We start from the raw sequence: 16,067 nt of genomic DNA on the forward strand, positions 1-16,067 counted from the left end.
ACTTTCACCTGAAGACACTCAGGACCTGGGGAAGTGGTTCAGATGGCAGAGGCCCTGCCTAGCATCCAGGGCACCCCAGGTTCCATCAGTACCCAACAGCTCAAAAACTGTGTGTACGACACGCACACCTGGAATCCCAACCCGGGGAGGCGGAGGCCAAGAGGGTCAGAGGTTCCCGGTCAGCTACATAGTGGGTTTTTGAGGGCAGCTTGGATACATGAGATTGTCTCAGGAGGAGTGAGGAGGAGGAGGGCGGGGCGGGGTGGGGTGGGGGGAGGGGGAGGGTGAAGAAAGAGGAGGAGAAGGAAGAAGAGAGAGATCAAGACAAGACAGAAAAGAAGATGAAAAAGGAAGATGGAAGGGAGAGGTGGCATAGAGGCTGCAGCAACAGCAGCATACAACTGGGGGGGGGGCAGGGGGGCAAGGGGGTGGGGGGCAGGGGGTGCCCTGAGTCCTCAGCTGTGCGTGTGTGTGCTGCAAAGGAGCGGGGAATGTGTGCCCATCCAAGGCCAGCCTTCATTGGGGGGAGAAGCGAAGAGCGCTGTGCTCTGTCTCAGTAACAGCTGTTGCCTTTCCCAGGTGGCCTCTGGCAGGTGACTCCGGCCCAGGTGCTGACCACCTGTCTCAGTCACCTGGTCAGGAAGCTCTATTATCTGCCCTCAGCCTCCCACCATCTTTGATTCCATCTTCCTCCTCATCTGTCCACTCCTCCAAACTCGATCCCCCCTCTTCCTCTTCCTCCCCGTCTCCGTAGGATCCAACCGCTAAGCTTCCAGATCCCTCTCCAGCCCCCTGCAGCCCCCAGTCATCCCCTAAAACATCTAGGACAGCCAGCGGGGGGCTCCTAGTCTCAGGATCGAGGTCCAGAAGTCCCTGGAGCAAGGTCAGAGCTGGAGGTGCAAACTGGTCCCAGGGTGCTGGTGGCCGAGGTGGCTGGGGTTTAGTGGTCATCCAACCGGCAAAGGCCTCGAACTCAGGATCCGGAGCCAGGGCTACATCCCAAGGGAAGCAGGCCGTGGCGGCGCAGAAGAGAAGCACGCCCAGGGCCCAGGAGTCCACAGCTGGCCGCAGGGGCAGCGTGTTCGGCGGCAGCAGGAGGCAGAGTTCAGGGGGTGCGGTGGGCAGAGGCACCGGGGGAGCAGGGGCTGGGCTGCCCTCGGGGCGGGTCAAACCCAAGTCACCTAGGGCTACTCTGTGGCACTCAGGATCGAACACCAGCACATTGTCGGGCTTGACGTCTGCATGCACCAGCCCCCGGCCGTGGAGGAAGTCCAGGGCTCCGGCCAGCTGGGCCGCTACCCGCTTCACCATCAGCTCCGGGAGGCCCTGAGGTGGGGGGGGCGGGGCGGGGAGGGGAGAAAGGAAAAGGGCATGCTGTCTTGCTCTCTCCATCATCCTAAGGATCCTGAGGAGCCGATCAATATCTCCACAAACACTCGAAGTCCTTCACACCAGCCGCCCTTTATCTCTCCATCCACTGACTCCCAACAGGAGCCAACCTACCTTGCAGCTGATGTACCCAGCCATGTATTCAAGCATGCATCCATTTGTCCATCCACACACCCGTGCACCCAGATGTCTAACCACCCGTCCCTCTGTCCTGCCATCCAAGCATCCACCCACCCACAGGGTCTCTCTGTGTAGCCTGGGCTGTCCTAGACTCCCTTTGTAGACCAGGCTGGCCTCGAACTCACAGCGATCCGCCCGCCTCTGCCTCCCGAGTGCTGGGATTAAAGGCGTGCGCCGCCACGCCCGGCTCCGCCCATCTATCTTTTCTTCCTTCCTTTCACTTACCCGCTATTTTTATTCTCTAATCCTATCTCAAACCCAAAGCGGCTACCCTGTGACACCTCCATGCACCCCCATCTCCAAATACAAGAGGGGCTAGGCTCTCCTGGGTTCGGTCCTGACCTAGTACCCTTTCTAGAGGAAACCCCTACCTGAGCTGGCCTGCAGATACCGCCTGTGCCAACCCGCCCTTGTCTAAAAACATCACCCCTGGTTTCCTCCTCTACGCCCATGGCCCACCTATGATCGACCATGAACCCTTTCCCCCATGCATTCCCACCTCCCAATCCCAGCGCCAACTGGAGCCTTAAATCTGTCTACGCTCCACCCCGCCCCCATCACTAGCCCAAACCCACTTCCAACCCTAACGCCAACCCAGCCCTTCCCCTCCAAGCATGTGTTTGGACCGTCATATGGGTCAGCGCTGCGGCCAGGCAGGGAGCTGTGTTGAGACTTAGAAATGGCGAGGTCATTTGGGGGGGGGGTCTCAGGGTGACTCTAGACGGGGCCACTGATTTGGGGTGGGTAGAGACAGAGGGGGAGGACCTGAGCAGTCCTTTCCAGCCTCACCTTCTCCTGGAGCATTCCACTGAGATCCCCACAGGGTGCATATTCCTGGGCAAAGGCAAAATGTCGGGGTGTCTGCAGGGGCCTTCCCAGGGTCTGCAGCAGGCCTGGGTGTGAAGAGACGCAGCGGCCCACGCAGAATTCTCTCAGGAAAGTTGTCCTCAGGACCGAGTCCCGTCGGAGGAGCTTAAGGGCCACCGTTTGACCTGTCAGGAAAATGGGGTCAGATGAGGACCTGGGGTACCACTTGGCCTCTCTGAGCCTGAGTTCTCATATGAAAATCAACTTATGTCCTTTTCTGCTCTGCCTTGGATTGCTGTGCTGCCTTGTATAACTGACTTACCCTCTCTGGTCCTCCAGTCCCTACAGCATAAAGGTACATGGTGGTAATGTGAATGCCGGTTCAAATTGCTCTCCTGCCTTGCCGTGTGGTGTGAGACCTGGAGCCAGCCACCTGCCCCTCTCCGGGTGACCTATATCTCTCAGAAGACCTCAAAAGTTCTGCACTTTCCAACTTCCCACTAGGTCCTGGCTTGTCTCTGAGATGCCTCGTGATGGAAGAAACTGAAGCCTACCGTCTTGGTGGCTGAACTCACCGCCTTGGCGAGGCTGGGCTAGGAGCACGCGGCCATAGGAACCGGAACCCAACTTTCGGATGAGGCGGTACTGGACGCGTAGGCTTCTCACTGATGTCACCCTGCTCGCTGTCAGCTCCACAAGCCGCTGCAGGGCCACGGCCGTGTCCTCCTGTGGGGAGATGGAGTGGGGTGGTTGAGGGGCGAATCCGAGGCCTCTTTGAACTTTGAGCAGCCGGAGAGAGCAGAGGCCAAGCCCAGAACCAAGCTGCTGATGCAAGGGATAGGGTGCATCACTGTCCCCAGAGAGAAGGGTGAGCCACAGTGAGTCACCCAGCCTGGGGACACCTGCTTTCATGTCCTAGCATTGCTAGGGGTCTTTGTCTCTGAGGCTTTGTCTGCCCCCCCCCCCCCACCAAAGGGAGGCAGCCAGGAGCTCTCAGCCCAGCTATGGCTTTGTTTCTTAGTCCAAAGGACCTTTCATCCCCTCTCTCTTCCACGTCTTCTGAAATTTGTTCCCAGGGGCCTCCGGTCCCACAGAGTGATCCTTTGGGTCTGCAGTGTCGTCCCTCCGTGAGTCTGGGCCTCCAGCTCTCTCTGTCTCTCTGTCTCTGTCTCTGTCTCTGTCTCTGTTCTTTGTCTTTCTGTCTCTCTCTGTCTCTGTCTCTGTCTCTGTTCTTTGTCTTTCTGTCTCTCTCAGTGTTCTCTGTCTCTCTGTCTCTCTGGTCTCTGTCTCTCTGGTCTCTGTCTCTGTCTCTGTTCTTTGTCTTTCTGTCTCTCTGTCTCTGTCTCTGTCTCTGTCTCTGTTCTTTGTCTTTCTGTCTCTCTCTCTCTCTGTCTCTGTCTCTGTTCTTTGTCTTTCTGTCTCTCTCAGTGTTCTCTGTCTCTCTGTCTCTCTGGTCTCTGTCTCTGTCTCTGTTCTTTGTCTTTCTGTCTCTCTGTCTCTGTCTCTGTCTCTGTCTCTGTTCTTTGTCTTTCTGTCTCTCTGTCTCTGTCTCTGTCTCTGTCTCTGTCTCTGTCTCTCTCCTCTGTCTCTCTGGTCTCTGTCTCTGTCTCTCTGGTCTCTGTCTCTGTCTCTCTCCTCTGTCTTTCTGGCTCTGTCTGTCTCTCTCCTTCTGTCTCCTCCTGTTCTCTCAGTCTCTCTGCCTCCCTCCTGTACCGCATCTCACCTCTGCGTCCCCATCGTCGGGGGTCTTGAGGGCCCTGAGCTCCATTTGAGTTGCCTGGTGTCAGCTGGCCCTTTGTCGACACCCCTTATCTAGACCCCCCAAAAGAGGAGCCAGCCGGAGGAACCCTTTGCAACCCCCCGGGTCCTTGCCAAGCAGAGTTTGCTGAAGCTGTTGGAGGGTTGCCTTGGTCTCTCTCTGTCTGAAATAGTCTTCCTGGTCCCTGAGATTTCTCAGACTCCCTTCTGGGTTCCTGTCACTCTCTGGGGGGTGTGTCACCTGTACTGTCTTGCTTATTTCTTTAGAGTCTTCTCGGCCTTCTATCTGTCCTCTACAACCTTTGGCAGTCTATTTTTCTTTCTGAGTCTCTCTCTCTCTGGTCTCTCTCTCTCTCTCTCTGCTCTCTCTCTCGTCTCTTTTCTCTCTCTTCCTCTCTCCCTTTTGTGTCTTTGTTCCTCCCTCCTTCTCTGTTTCCTTACTCTCTGTGTAGAACTTTGAATCTTTTTCTTTCCATCTGTCTGACTCTTTCCTCAGCGCCCTCTTCCTCTCTCTGTTTCTCCTCAGGGTGCTCTCTCTTCTCCCTCTCTCTGCCCTGCCTCTGTCTTCCCTACGCACTGTCCCCTGTCTGCTCAGAGGATGTCCCCACACTCTTTTCTCTGCCTCTTTTCTCTGGCTCTCTTGGGCTGCTGTCTCTGTGTCTCTCTTTGTTCTAACTGTCTCTCCGAGCCCTTTTGTCCCTCCCTTTCTCTGGGCAGAGGTGTGTGCGACAGCTCAGAGACAGAGACATCCCGTCCCCCACGCTACACGCCTCCCTCACCCCCCTGACCCGCTGCCCCCTCCCTCCCCCTTCCAAACTTAGACCAGCTTGGACTCTGGGCACCGGTCCCAGGACAGAGGGGACAAAACATATTGTGAACCCCCAAGAGCCAGGCCTGAGAGCAGAGGAAAAAAGGGGGGGGGGCACTCATTCAAAACCACCTTGGATAACAGACCTTCCCTCTAGGGGCTGTGAGTGCTGAAGGCCAGAAGCCAGGACTGTTCCCACAGCCCTGCCCCTTAATACCAAGCCTAAGCCCTAGCCTACCTTAAATACAAGAGTCCAAGCCTTTGCCCCGTTCCCTAAACGCAGGAGTCTAGATCCCCCAGCCCTTCTCCCTCAAAGCTGCCAATCCTAACTTCACCCCTGTTTCTCCCACCCGGGGGTCTAGACGCCAGTTCTCTTCCCTTAGACCCAGAGTCTAGACCCCAGCCCCCCCTCACCCCCCCCCAGACCTGGGGTTCCCCATCCCGGACTCTCCTGCCTCAGACCTAGGGGTCTAAGACTCCAAACCTACTCCCACATGCCCAGGAATTCAGGCCTCAGTTTCTCTTCCCTCAGAGACTCAGGGGTCCAAGCTCTGTCCTCTCTCAGACCCAAAGGTTGACACCCTAGCCCGTGTCCCTCATGCTCCAACTCTCCCAGACTCAGGGGTCCAGAGCCATCCCCCCCCCCTTGGGACATGGGAGAGGAGGTTGCTGGCGACACATTGGGTCACAGCATCTCTCAGTGCTCTACAACCTGCCCTGACCCTAGCCGGAGCAGGGGGCTTTCCACTGCCCCCACCCAGCCGTCCATAGTGTCCGGCTTTATCCCCAGCCCATGGAGCAGGAAACTGAGGTTCCGAGGGTAGCATCGCCTTACACCGGGTCAGAGGGAGCCAGGTCCGTGCCAGGCCTGGGTGACTCACGGCCCTGACGTCCGGCAGCACTCAAGTTTCCACTACTACTACAGCCGGCTATTAATAAAGATACAACACAGCTCTCACAGGCTCTGGAAGGATCCGCAGGAAACTGGCGATGGTGGTTGCCACTGAGGAGCCTGACTGGGCTAAAGTCGAATTTCCTTTGATCTTTGTCTTTTTTTGTGTGTTCCATTAGGGTGAGTAGCAAAGGCACAGGAAGACTGACAGGGGGCTGGCGATGTGGCACAGCAGGCAAAGGGGCTTCTCACCAAGCCTGTCAATCTGTCTTTAACCCCTGAAACCCATATGGTGCAAGGAAAGGACTGATATGATCTGTGGAATGTTTACACACACACACTCACACACACACACTCACACACACATACACACACATACACACACACACATACACATACACACACACATACATACACATACACACACACTCACACACACACACATACACACACATACACACACACACACACATACACATACACACACACATACACACACACACACAGAGACAGACAGACAGACAGAGACAGAGAGACAGAGACAGAGAGAATAAACAAACAAATGTCATAAACTTAATAAAACAAAATACTCCAGCAAAGACAGACGCAAAGACAGACATTGTGGAGCACGCCTGTAATCCCAGCATTCAGGAGCCTGAGGCAGGAGGATTATGCTGGAGGTTATCCTGACCTAGTGAGTTCCAGGCTAGCCTGGGGTACAGAGTAACCTGACACAAAGAAATAAACAAATCTGGCCAAGTATGATGCTGTAGATTTGTTGTTGTTGTTGTTGTTGTTGTTTTCGAGACAGAGTTTCTCTGTGTAGCCTTGGCTGTCCTGGACTCACTTTGTAGACCAGGCTGGCCTCGAACTCACAGTGATTCGCCTGCCTCTGCCTCCGATGCTGTAGAATTTTAATCTCAGTTACCCAGAAGGCTGAGGCAGGGCACGGGGCCCTTAAGACACACCTGAGCTACATGGAGAGTTGAAAGCCAGCCTGGACAAACTGAAACCCTGCCCCAGGAGAATTAAATTAATTAATTAGTTCATTATTCCAGACAGCCAGGTATAGTGGCGTCTGCCTGTGCCCGAAAGCACTTAAGAGAGCAGGAGGATAGTGAGTTACAGGGCTGCCTGGGTGACATGGAGGGTTCAAGGGCAACTTGAACCACTTAGCAAGACTGTCTCTCTCTTTTTTTTTTTTTTTTTGAGACAGGGTTTCTCAGTCCTAGACTCACTTTGTAGACCAGGCTGGCCTCAAACTCACAGTGATCCACCTGCCTCTGCCTCCCGAGTGCTGGGATTAAAGGCGTGCGCCCGGAAGACTGTCTTAACAGAAAAGCAAAAACACAAGCCAGGGTGTCATGGTGTAAGCCTTTAACCCCAGCACTCGGGAGGCAGAGGAAGGCAGATCTCTGAGTTCAAGGCCAGCTTGGTTTACAGAGGACAGCCAGGGTTACACAGAGAGACCCTGTCTTGGAAAAAAAAAAAAAAACCAACCCAAAGCAAACAAACCAACCAGGCAAGCAAAACAAAACAAAACAAAACAAAACAAAACAAAACAAAAAAAAAGAGGAGGAGGAAGAAGAAGAAGAAGAAGAAGAAGAAGAAGAAGAAGAAGAAGAAGAAGAAGAGAAAAATAAACAAAATAAAACTTCTGGCTGGGTGGCGGTGGCGCACGCCTTTAATCCCAGCACTCGAGAGGCAGAGGCAGGTGGATCGCTGTGAGTCCGAGGCCAGCCTGGTCTACAAAGTGAGTCCAGGATAGCCAAGGCTACACAGAGAGACCCTGTCTTGAAAACCAAAACCAAAACCAAAACAAAACAAAACAAAAAACAAACGAACAAACAAAATAAAACTTCTGAAAACAAGTACGGTAAAGGAGCTTTGAGACTCTCTGAAAGCACAGATGTCCCTATTAGGAAAAGGGGCTTGATCATGGTGTTGTTGTTGTTGTTGTTTTGTTGTTTAAGCTCTGATTCCGCTCCCTCCTCTCCTCCCAGTCTCTCCGTGGCATTTTCCCTCCCCCTCATCCACTCTCTCTTTCTCTTCAAAAAAAAAAAGGGGGGGAGGCTCTCATGGATATCAACCCGCCTTGGCATATCAAGTTGCAGTAGGACTAGGTGCCTCTTTTTCTGTTGAGGCAAGACAGGGCAGCCCAGTTAGGGAGAAGAGACCCAAGAGCAGCAACGGAGTCAGAGACAATCCCTGCTCCCAGTTCAGGAGCCCCCACACCAAGACCCAGCTGCACAACCGTTACGTCGTTTTTATTTTTTTCGAGACAGTATGAGCCCTGGCTGTCCTGAACTCTCTCTCTCTCTCTCTCTCTCTCTCTCTCTCTCTCTCTCTCTGTAGACCAGGCTGGCCTGGAAGTCACACAGATCCCACCTCCTTCTGCCTCCTGAGTGCTGAGATTAACGGCATGCGCCACCACACTGCCCAGCTCAGTTATGTTTTTCTTCATAAAATAATAAAAGTTATAAAACAAAATACAGGCCAGCTACAATTTTACCATCAGTTATATATTAAGGTTTTTTTTTTGTTTTTGGAAATGTGTACTGGTGTTTTGTCTGCATATGTGTCATTGAACTATGTTGTAATCTTTAAAAACCCACCAACAACCTCTGTGCATTCAACCGCCTACTCCGGCTCCTGCAGGTACTTTAAATACTCTAGTTAGGGCAGGAATCAATCGGTGTGTGATGAGGCTTGGCCAAGGGTTTCGTCCCACCTGTGGCAGAAGAGAACTGACTCCCACAAGCTATGCTCTGACCTCCATACGGAGCACATGTGAAGGCATGATGCCTCATGGTTTCATACTCAATTCACGAGGCAGAATTGGGAAGAGTTCTGTGAGTTTCAGGCCAGCCAGCGTTACACAGTGAGAGCCTATCTCAGAAACAAAACAGCAAAAACAACAAAAACAAAAACCCAGAAATTTATTTAAAAAAAAAATTAAATCCCACTCCAGGTGTGTTGGTGCATGACTTTAATCTCAGCACTTGGGGCGGCAGAGGCAGGTGAGTTCAGGGCTAGCCTGGTCTACATATTGAGTCCAGGACAGCCAGGGGTCTGTTACACAGAGAAACCCTGTCTCAAAACAAAACAAAACAAAACATACAAAGCAAAAACAAAAACAAAAAACAAACAAATTTTAAAAACCCAACTCTATATATAGTGCTAGAGAGATGGCTCAGCAGTTAAGAGCACTTGCTGCTGTTGCAAAGGACCTGGGTTCAATTCCCAGAAACCACATCCAAATACTCCAGCAAAAGAGACTCTACAGAAAGAGGGGATCCGACACCCTCTTTTTTGGCCTAAAGTAGATATTCTCATGCATGCAGCAAACACACACGTGCACTGGCACACACATGTGCACTGGCACACACACGTGCACTGGCACACATGCATGCATACACACACACACACACACACACACACACACACACACACACACACACCATTATAAACAGATAAATATCCATGCATGTCTTTCAGGAAACCTTTAAAGAGCTGTGTCTTTTGCACTATTTGATTTTCCTCTCAGGAGCATGTGTCGCCTATGCAAAAAAAAAAAAAAATCCAAAATAACAGAAGATGATATGATGATAACATTATGTACTTGACGACAGGTCCTGGGCACCGTGCTCTCTTTTTCTTAATTTATTTATCCAAGAGTTTGTGAAGCCCAACATGCCCTGGTGATCAGAGTGATACTTCTCAGGTTACTGGCAGGGGAAACTGAGGCATGGCGAAGCAGTCATTAGTCACGTACACTAAGCACCAGTATTCCATCTGGTCTGTCTCCCATCCAGAGGGCTTACTCAGACTTTCTATTAGCTCCAGGGGGACCTAGGGTCAGTGGTGTGACTCTGGGCGGCAGGGGTTGTCACTTACAGAACAGAAAAGGTCAGGCTGGAGAGGTGGCCACCTGGGCCTGCTGGGAGGAGCCTGTCACGGCCCTCCCCGCTCCCAAGCTCCCCTGATGATCCGGGGGAGCTTTGCACCTCCCCATTTAGCAACGACTGCTTCACGGGGGTCACCCAGAGTGACCTCAGCACACAGGTGTGGCAGGGGACAGTCCAGGCCTGGCCCTAGGGCGTACGCACATTACACACACCACACCCCTCTTTAAAGCTGAGCTCTGGGCACCAAGCCTTCGTCCTCCAGTCCTCCTGCATGCCAGCCCCCAAGGGCTTTCTCCTGTGACCCTGTCCTGACTTTGTTACTTCCTGGCTGGTCTTAGGATCTCTGGTGCGTGTCCCAGTGCCTCTGTGCCTCAGTTTCCTCCCATCGGAGGCAGAGGCACTTGCAACTCCTGTTCAGAACATTGGTAAAGGGACACTTTAAAGGCTGGCAAGATGGCTCAGTCAGTAAGGGTAAGGGTGCTTGCTTCTCAGCCCCACAGGCTGAGACCCATGCGGTGGAAGCAGAGAACTGACCCCACAAATTGTCCCCTTACCTCCACGTGTGGGCTGCGTCACATAGGCACACCCCCACACAACTAAATAAAACATATAATAAGAAACACAACTTCCCAGATAACTTAAGGTCTCTGTGTGCTTTTTCCTCTTCCACTCTCGCCTTTTCTTGCCGGAAGCAGCCACTAGCTCTAGCGAGGTGTCTGTTACCGTATGATTTAAAACGGAAAAGATTTTTTTTTTTTTGCTGCGTTTTCCTCCATGTGTACAGATCTATCCCGGCCATAGGGTGTCATATTGCCTGTTTTTTCAATTTTGTATAAATAGCATCCCGGTTTGACCTTCTGTGACTTGCTTTGACCCTCAGGAGCTCAACAAAACATTTCATGAGTTGCGTTTCTTCCCTTCCAAGCGAGTCTCGCAGTCCGGCATGTGACACCCTGTCTCTGCCTGAGGATGGACTTGAAAGGTCTCAGCCAACCCTGTGCTCCCATAAGCAGCGATGGCAAGGGCTGCTTGAACATGTCGCTGCCTGTTAATATCTTCCCCCATTTGCAAGAAGTGACACATTTTCACTAGCCTTGGCCTTGAAGGAGAATTCCTCCGTGAGAGGAGAAAGAATGCACAGCTTTCTTAGGCATTGCCACACAGCCTATCTGACTTTAAGCTTTTTAATTATTATTTTCTGAGGCCATAGACCCATTTTGACAGTCTGAGGAAAGCTAAGGATTGTCGTATTATCTGACAAAGAGCTTTGGGCCTTGGCACATGACTAATCCAACTTGAGGACTGTGGAGAATATACTTTTTATTTTCCAAGACCAAAGAGCAAACTTTGAGGAGCTGGAAAGATGGTTCAGTGGTTAAGGACACTTGCTGTTCTTGTAGAGGACCCGAGTTCGGGTCTCAGCACCCATGCTGGCCTGCTCACAAATGCCTGTAACTCCAGCTTGGGGATCTGACGCCCTCTTTTGGCCTCTATGGGGACTGCATGCATATGCACGCTTGTAATACACGCCTCCACATTCATTTGGGGAGTCATTTCTTTCCTTCTACTATGTGGGTCCTAGGGATCACACTCAGGTTGTCCAGCTTGGTGGCGAGCACCTTTACCGGACGTACCATTTTACTGGCCCCCACAATCTATGTTTGAACAAAGACCCACAAATAAACAGAGCTATGTACTGACTGGCTGATGTGACCAGTCTTTTGGGAATCTGACTCCCATCTTCCCCCAGGGCAATGGTTTAGCAATGGCTCATTTTGTATTCTGGGCAATTTTATAGACTACAACTGCCACAGGGGTGACGCTGCAGGTCTGTAATCCAAGCACTCAGGAGGGGACCGCAGAGGATTACAAAGTTTGCTTTGTGAGACCTTGTTTCAAAATGAAAACTAGAAAACAACAGTAATAATAATAAAAAAAAACAGATCTTAATGGATCTCAGTGAGAGAGTACTTGTGCAAGGCCCCAAGACTGTACATAAGTACACATGCACACACATACACAAACACACACACTCACACACACAGAGACACAGAGACACACAGACACACACACAGAGACACACACAGACACACACAAACAAACACAGACAGACAGATAGACAGACAGACAGACAGACAGACAGACAGACACACACACACACACACACACATACATTTTTTTTTTTTTACGACGAGGCCTCATGTGACCCAGGCTGGCCTCCAAGGAGGACTGCGACCTTCTGATTCTCCTGCCTCCACATCCTGAGTACTGGGATGAAAGATGTCTGCCACTACACCTAGCTGGGTTCCTCCTCCCCCACCCCCGAGACTGGGTCTCTCTGTGTTAGCCTTGGCTGTCCTGGACTCACTTTGTAGACCAGGCTGGCCTCGAACTCACAGCGATCCACCTGCCTCTGCCTCCCGAGGGCTGGGATTAGCTAGTTGGGCTTTTTGAAGATTTATTTATTCTTATTATATTTGCATAAGTGTTTTGCCTGATTATATGTCTGTGCACCGTGTGCATCTGTCTGAAGGCCAGAGGAGAGTGTTGGATCCCACAGGTATTAGGGGCTGTTGTGAGCTGCCACGTGGGTGATGGGAACAGAACCCTGACCCTCTACAAGAACAGCAAGCGCCGAACCATCTATCTAGCCCTGTATATCTGTCGGGTTTTTTTTTTTTTAATGTGGTGCTAGGGATCACATCCAAGGCTCTGTGCATGTTAGGCAAGCCCTCTACCAGCTGAGTTTTGTCATGCTATTTTTAGTTTATATATAAACCCTACAACTTGGCATGGGATATCCGGGACCAGAGACACCCCTCCCCCACCCACCTCCCCACCCCTCCCCCCCACCCCCCCACCCCCCCACCCCCGCCTCTGCCGGAGTCTACGTGGGATCACTCAAGAACTCTGGAGACTACAGGCTAAGAACTGGTGCCTTCTCCAACCCCAGGAGGCCTTCCCTCCAGAACCTACTTTCTCCTAAAAAGACCTTAATCTTTACTCATCTCCAGCCTGTTTCCTGGAAGGGCCCACCATAACCCCCAAAAGGGCATCTTTCTGATGCTCAGCTCTGACCTGGCCAGTCTCCTCTTTTTCATGGGCCTCCCCGCTGGCTCCCCATCCTGGCCCCAGGTCTCTCAGGACCTGGCACCCGCTCCATCCTATCTCCAGCCTCACCCCACCTCACCCAACACCCCAGTCACACTGAAGGTTTCAGAGTGCCCAGAGGCACGCCGGGTTCTCTCTCCCTCTCCCTGTGGCAGGAAACGTGTGGGGAATGAAGAGCCAGACCAACGGCCAAATACAGTGGGTCTAATGGTTGCATAAATCCTGTGCGATTAGCAATAATTCTAGCTGGTATTTACTGAACTCTGCGTATTACCAGCCCCTGTGCTAATCCTCAGAGCAGCCCCAGGGAGGTCGGGCCTATTCTTAGCTGTGTTTCATAGTTGAGGAAAGAGAGACTTGCAGAGATTAAGCCTTCTGCTCCTTGGCCTGCGGGTGTGTGGGAGGAGGGGGCGGGGAGTCCGTGGCAGAGTTGGGATCTTCCCTGCAAACCCACCCACTGCATTTCACACCCTTTGCAGAGGTTGTGAGCCAAGGACTACAGGAGGACATATGTCAATCAAAGTTACTGTTTTCTCTCTCACTTTTATTGGACCTTAATACACACCTTCCTTGGACCTTGCGTAAGCTGAGCCAGGAGTAAGGGGCTGTGCAGTGTGATTTATTGTGCGTGCCTGGCCCTTTAAAGGACCCTGTGACCCTCAGTGTCAGCTGGCTCTTGGAATTCTGGAATCAGGGGAGGATATAAAAAGCCAGTGGCGCACGCCTTTAATCCCAGCAACCTTGGGAGGCAGAAGCAGGCAGATCTCTGTGAGTTCGAGGCCAGCCTGGTCTACAGACTGAATGCAGGACAGTCAAAGCTACACAGAGAAACCCTGCCTCGGAAAAACAAGACAAAACAAAACAAACAAGCCAACAGAGGCTGAGAGAGACTGAGTGGGGTTGGGGTCGGGTCAGGGAAGAGGAGAGCCAGAGAGTGGGGCTAGGGAAGACAGGCGGTGCAGGAAAGAGATTGAGTAGATCTAGAAAGAAGAAGACTATAGAGACTGCACAGAGGGAAGACAGGAGACAGTTGAAAGTGAATTGAAAAAAAAAAAAAAGAGAGAGAAGAGAAGAAAAAAAAAAAAAGGAAGAAAGTGAATGGGTCTACCAGAGTGAGAAGGCAGTTGGTGACAGCTGAGCCAGGAGAGCTGAGCCAGAGAAACTATTGTTAGGAGACAGTTAGGAGAAGAACCCTAAAGTAGCCAAGAAAAAAAAAAAACATCCCATAAAGCTACAGTGCTGGCCCCAGGTGACAGCAGACAGATTCCATCCTCGGCCCATGGGTGTCTGCAAAGCATTTGGACAGGCCTGCCGATGACTAGAAAACAGGGGAGTACCTGAGCTAACAGAGGTGGCAAAGCCAAGCCCAGGAGTAGCTCTCAACAGTCCTGATGGGACAAGAGTGAGCGAAGAAGAGGTGTCCCAGCAGAGAGCATGTGACAAGAGTGGAAAGCGAGGTCACTGCAGTGGGGGACTGGATTCTTATCAGAACAAGGAGATTAAGCAGCGACTGAGCACCCAACTTGTGTGCTCAGGCGGTGTGGAGGGGTTCTGGGGTACAGTAGAGACAAAAGTTAGCACAGAGCTCTCACAGAGCTCTGCACACAGGTGAGCTACAGCAAACACTGGGTGGTGGTGGACATCTGGACTCTCAACGTCAAGAGGCCGAGACAGGAAGATCTGCACCACAAGGCCAGCCTGGGACACACAGTGCTTAAGCATAGCATACAGGACAAGAGCATACTTGAAAAAAAAAAACAGTAATAAAAATACAGAGATAAACTAAGAATGGAGCTCAGTTGACAGAGAGCTTGTTTTGCATGTGTGAAGCCCTGGCTTCAAGCCCACATTAAAAAAAAAAAAAAAAAAAAGAATAAAAGGAAAAAAAAAAGGCAAACCGGTTGGTGGTAGCACATGCTTTGCCTTTAATCCCAGCACCTGAGAGGCAGAGACAGGTGGATCTCTTGAGTACGAGGCCAGCATGGTCTACGGGGTGAGTTCCAGGACAGCCAGGGATGCTACACAGAAAAACTCTTGTCTCAAAAAATAAAATACAACAAAACAAAGCAAAAGAAAAGGGGTGTGGCAGCTGAGGAGATGGCCCAGCAGTTGAGAACACTTGTTGCTCTTGCAGAGGACCCAAGTTTGGGTTCGGTTCCCACATGGTGACTCATTATGGTCAGAACTCCCGTTCCGAAGACTCGGATGCCCTCTTCTGACCTCTGGAGGCACCAGGCAGGCATGTTGTGCCACGTTCATGCCATACACGCAGGCAAAAACAGCCGTACGGCATAAGAGAAAAAGCAAGTCTAAAAGCAATCAGCGAGGCACAGTGATACTCACTTGTAACCCCAGCACATCCCCCCCCCCCAGGTGAAGGCAGGAGGGTCAGGGGTTCAAGGTCATCCTCAGCTACATAGCAAATTCAAAGCCAGCCAACAATAACAAAAATAGACAGGAAACAAATCCCTGGTTGCTGAGGGCGTGTGTGTGTGTGTGTGTGTGTGTGTGTGTGTGTGTGTGTGTGTGTGTGTATGTGACAACTAAGAGGTTTGATGTTTCTTTTGCAGGTAATGAGAACATTCTAAAATTGACTACAGCAATGGTTACTGGTTGAGCCCACGCTGTAATGACAAACTATAATGAAAGTGGCCTGTGGAAAACCCTAGAACATATTAAAGGTCTATTCTTTAATTAGTTAATCGATTTTGTTACATTTTACTTATTGTGTGCATGCATGGGCTAGGGGCAATGTGTGTGTAAGTTAGAGGAAATCAGGTGTCTCCTTCTGCCATGTGGGTCCCAGGCCTTGAACTCAGGTGCCCAGGCTGGCTTGCTCAGCAAGCACATTTACCAGCTCAGCGATTTCTCACTTTGTCTTCTATCGCTGTGATCAAGACTATGACCAAAAGTGGCGTCGGGGAGGGAAGTGTTTATTTATTTGGCTTACAATTCCAAGTCACAGTCCAGTGAAGGGAGCCAAGGTAGGAACTTAAGGCAGGAGCTTGGAGGAAGGACTTGAAGCAGAGGCCGTAAAGGACCACTGACCGCTGGCTCGCTCAGCCTGCTTTCTTGTACCCAGGATCACTTGCCCGGCGGTGGCACTGTTACATCTATCATGAACCAAGAAAATGCCCTATAGACTCCAGCTTGTACCGAGTTGACAGAAATCTAAGCAGGACAGTCTTTTTTATTTTTTGCCAGCTTTATTTTT

General features: G+C 51.4%; 1 protein-coding gene across 1 annotated transcript; it reads right to left on the reverse strand.

Annotated features, from left to right (window-relative positions):
* Positions 1–486: 486 nt before the first annotated feature.
* On the reverse strand, positions 487–4,776 carry SBK3 (SH3 domain binding kinase family member 3). Its single transcript, XM_084770239.1, has 4 exons — positions 4,100–4,776; positions 2,952–3,102; positions 2,359–2,561; positions 487–1,326 (listed from the first exon to the last, which is right to left on the reverse strand). Exons 1-4 carry the CDS (start codon positions 4,142–4,144, stop codon positions 637–639), a joined length of 1,089 nt encoding a protein of 362 aa, XP_084626365.1. The 5' UTR covers positions 4,145–4,776; the 3' UTR covers positions 487–636.
* Between the last annotated feature and the right edge of the window lie 11,291 nt (positions 4,777–16,067).

This window comes from Acomys minous, assembly GCF_964271855.1.
Source record: "Acomys minous genome assembly, chromosome: 20".
Lineage (NCBI taxonomy): Eukaryota > Metazoa > Chordata > Mammalia > Rodentia > Muridae > Acomys > Acomys minous.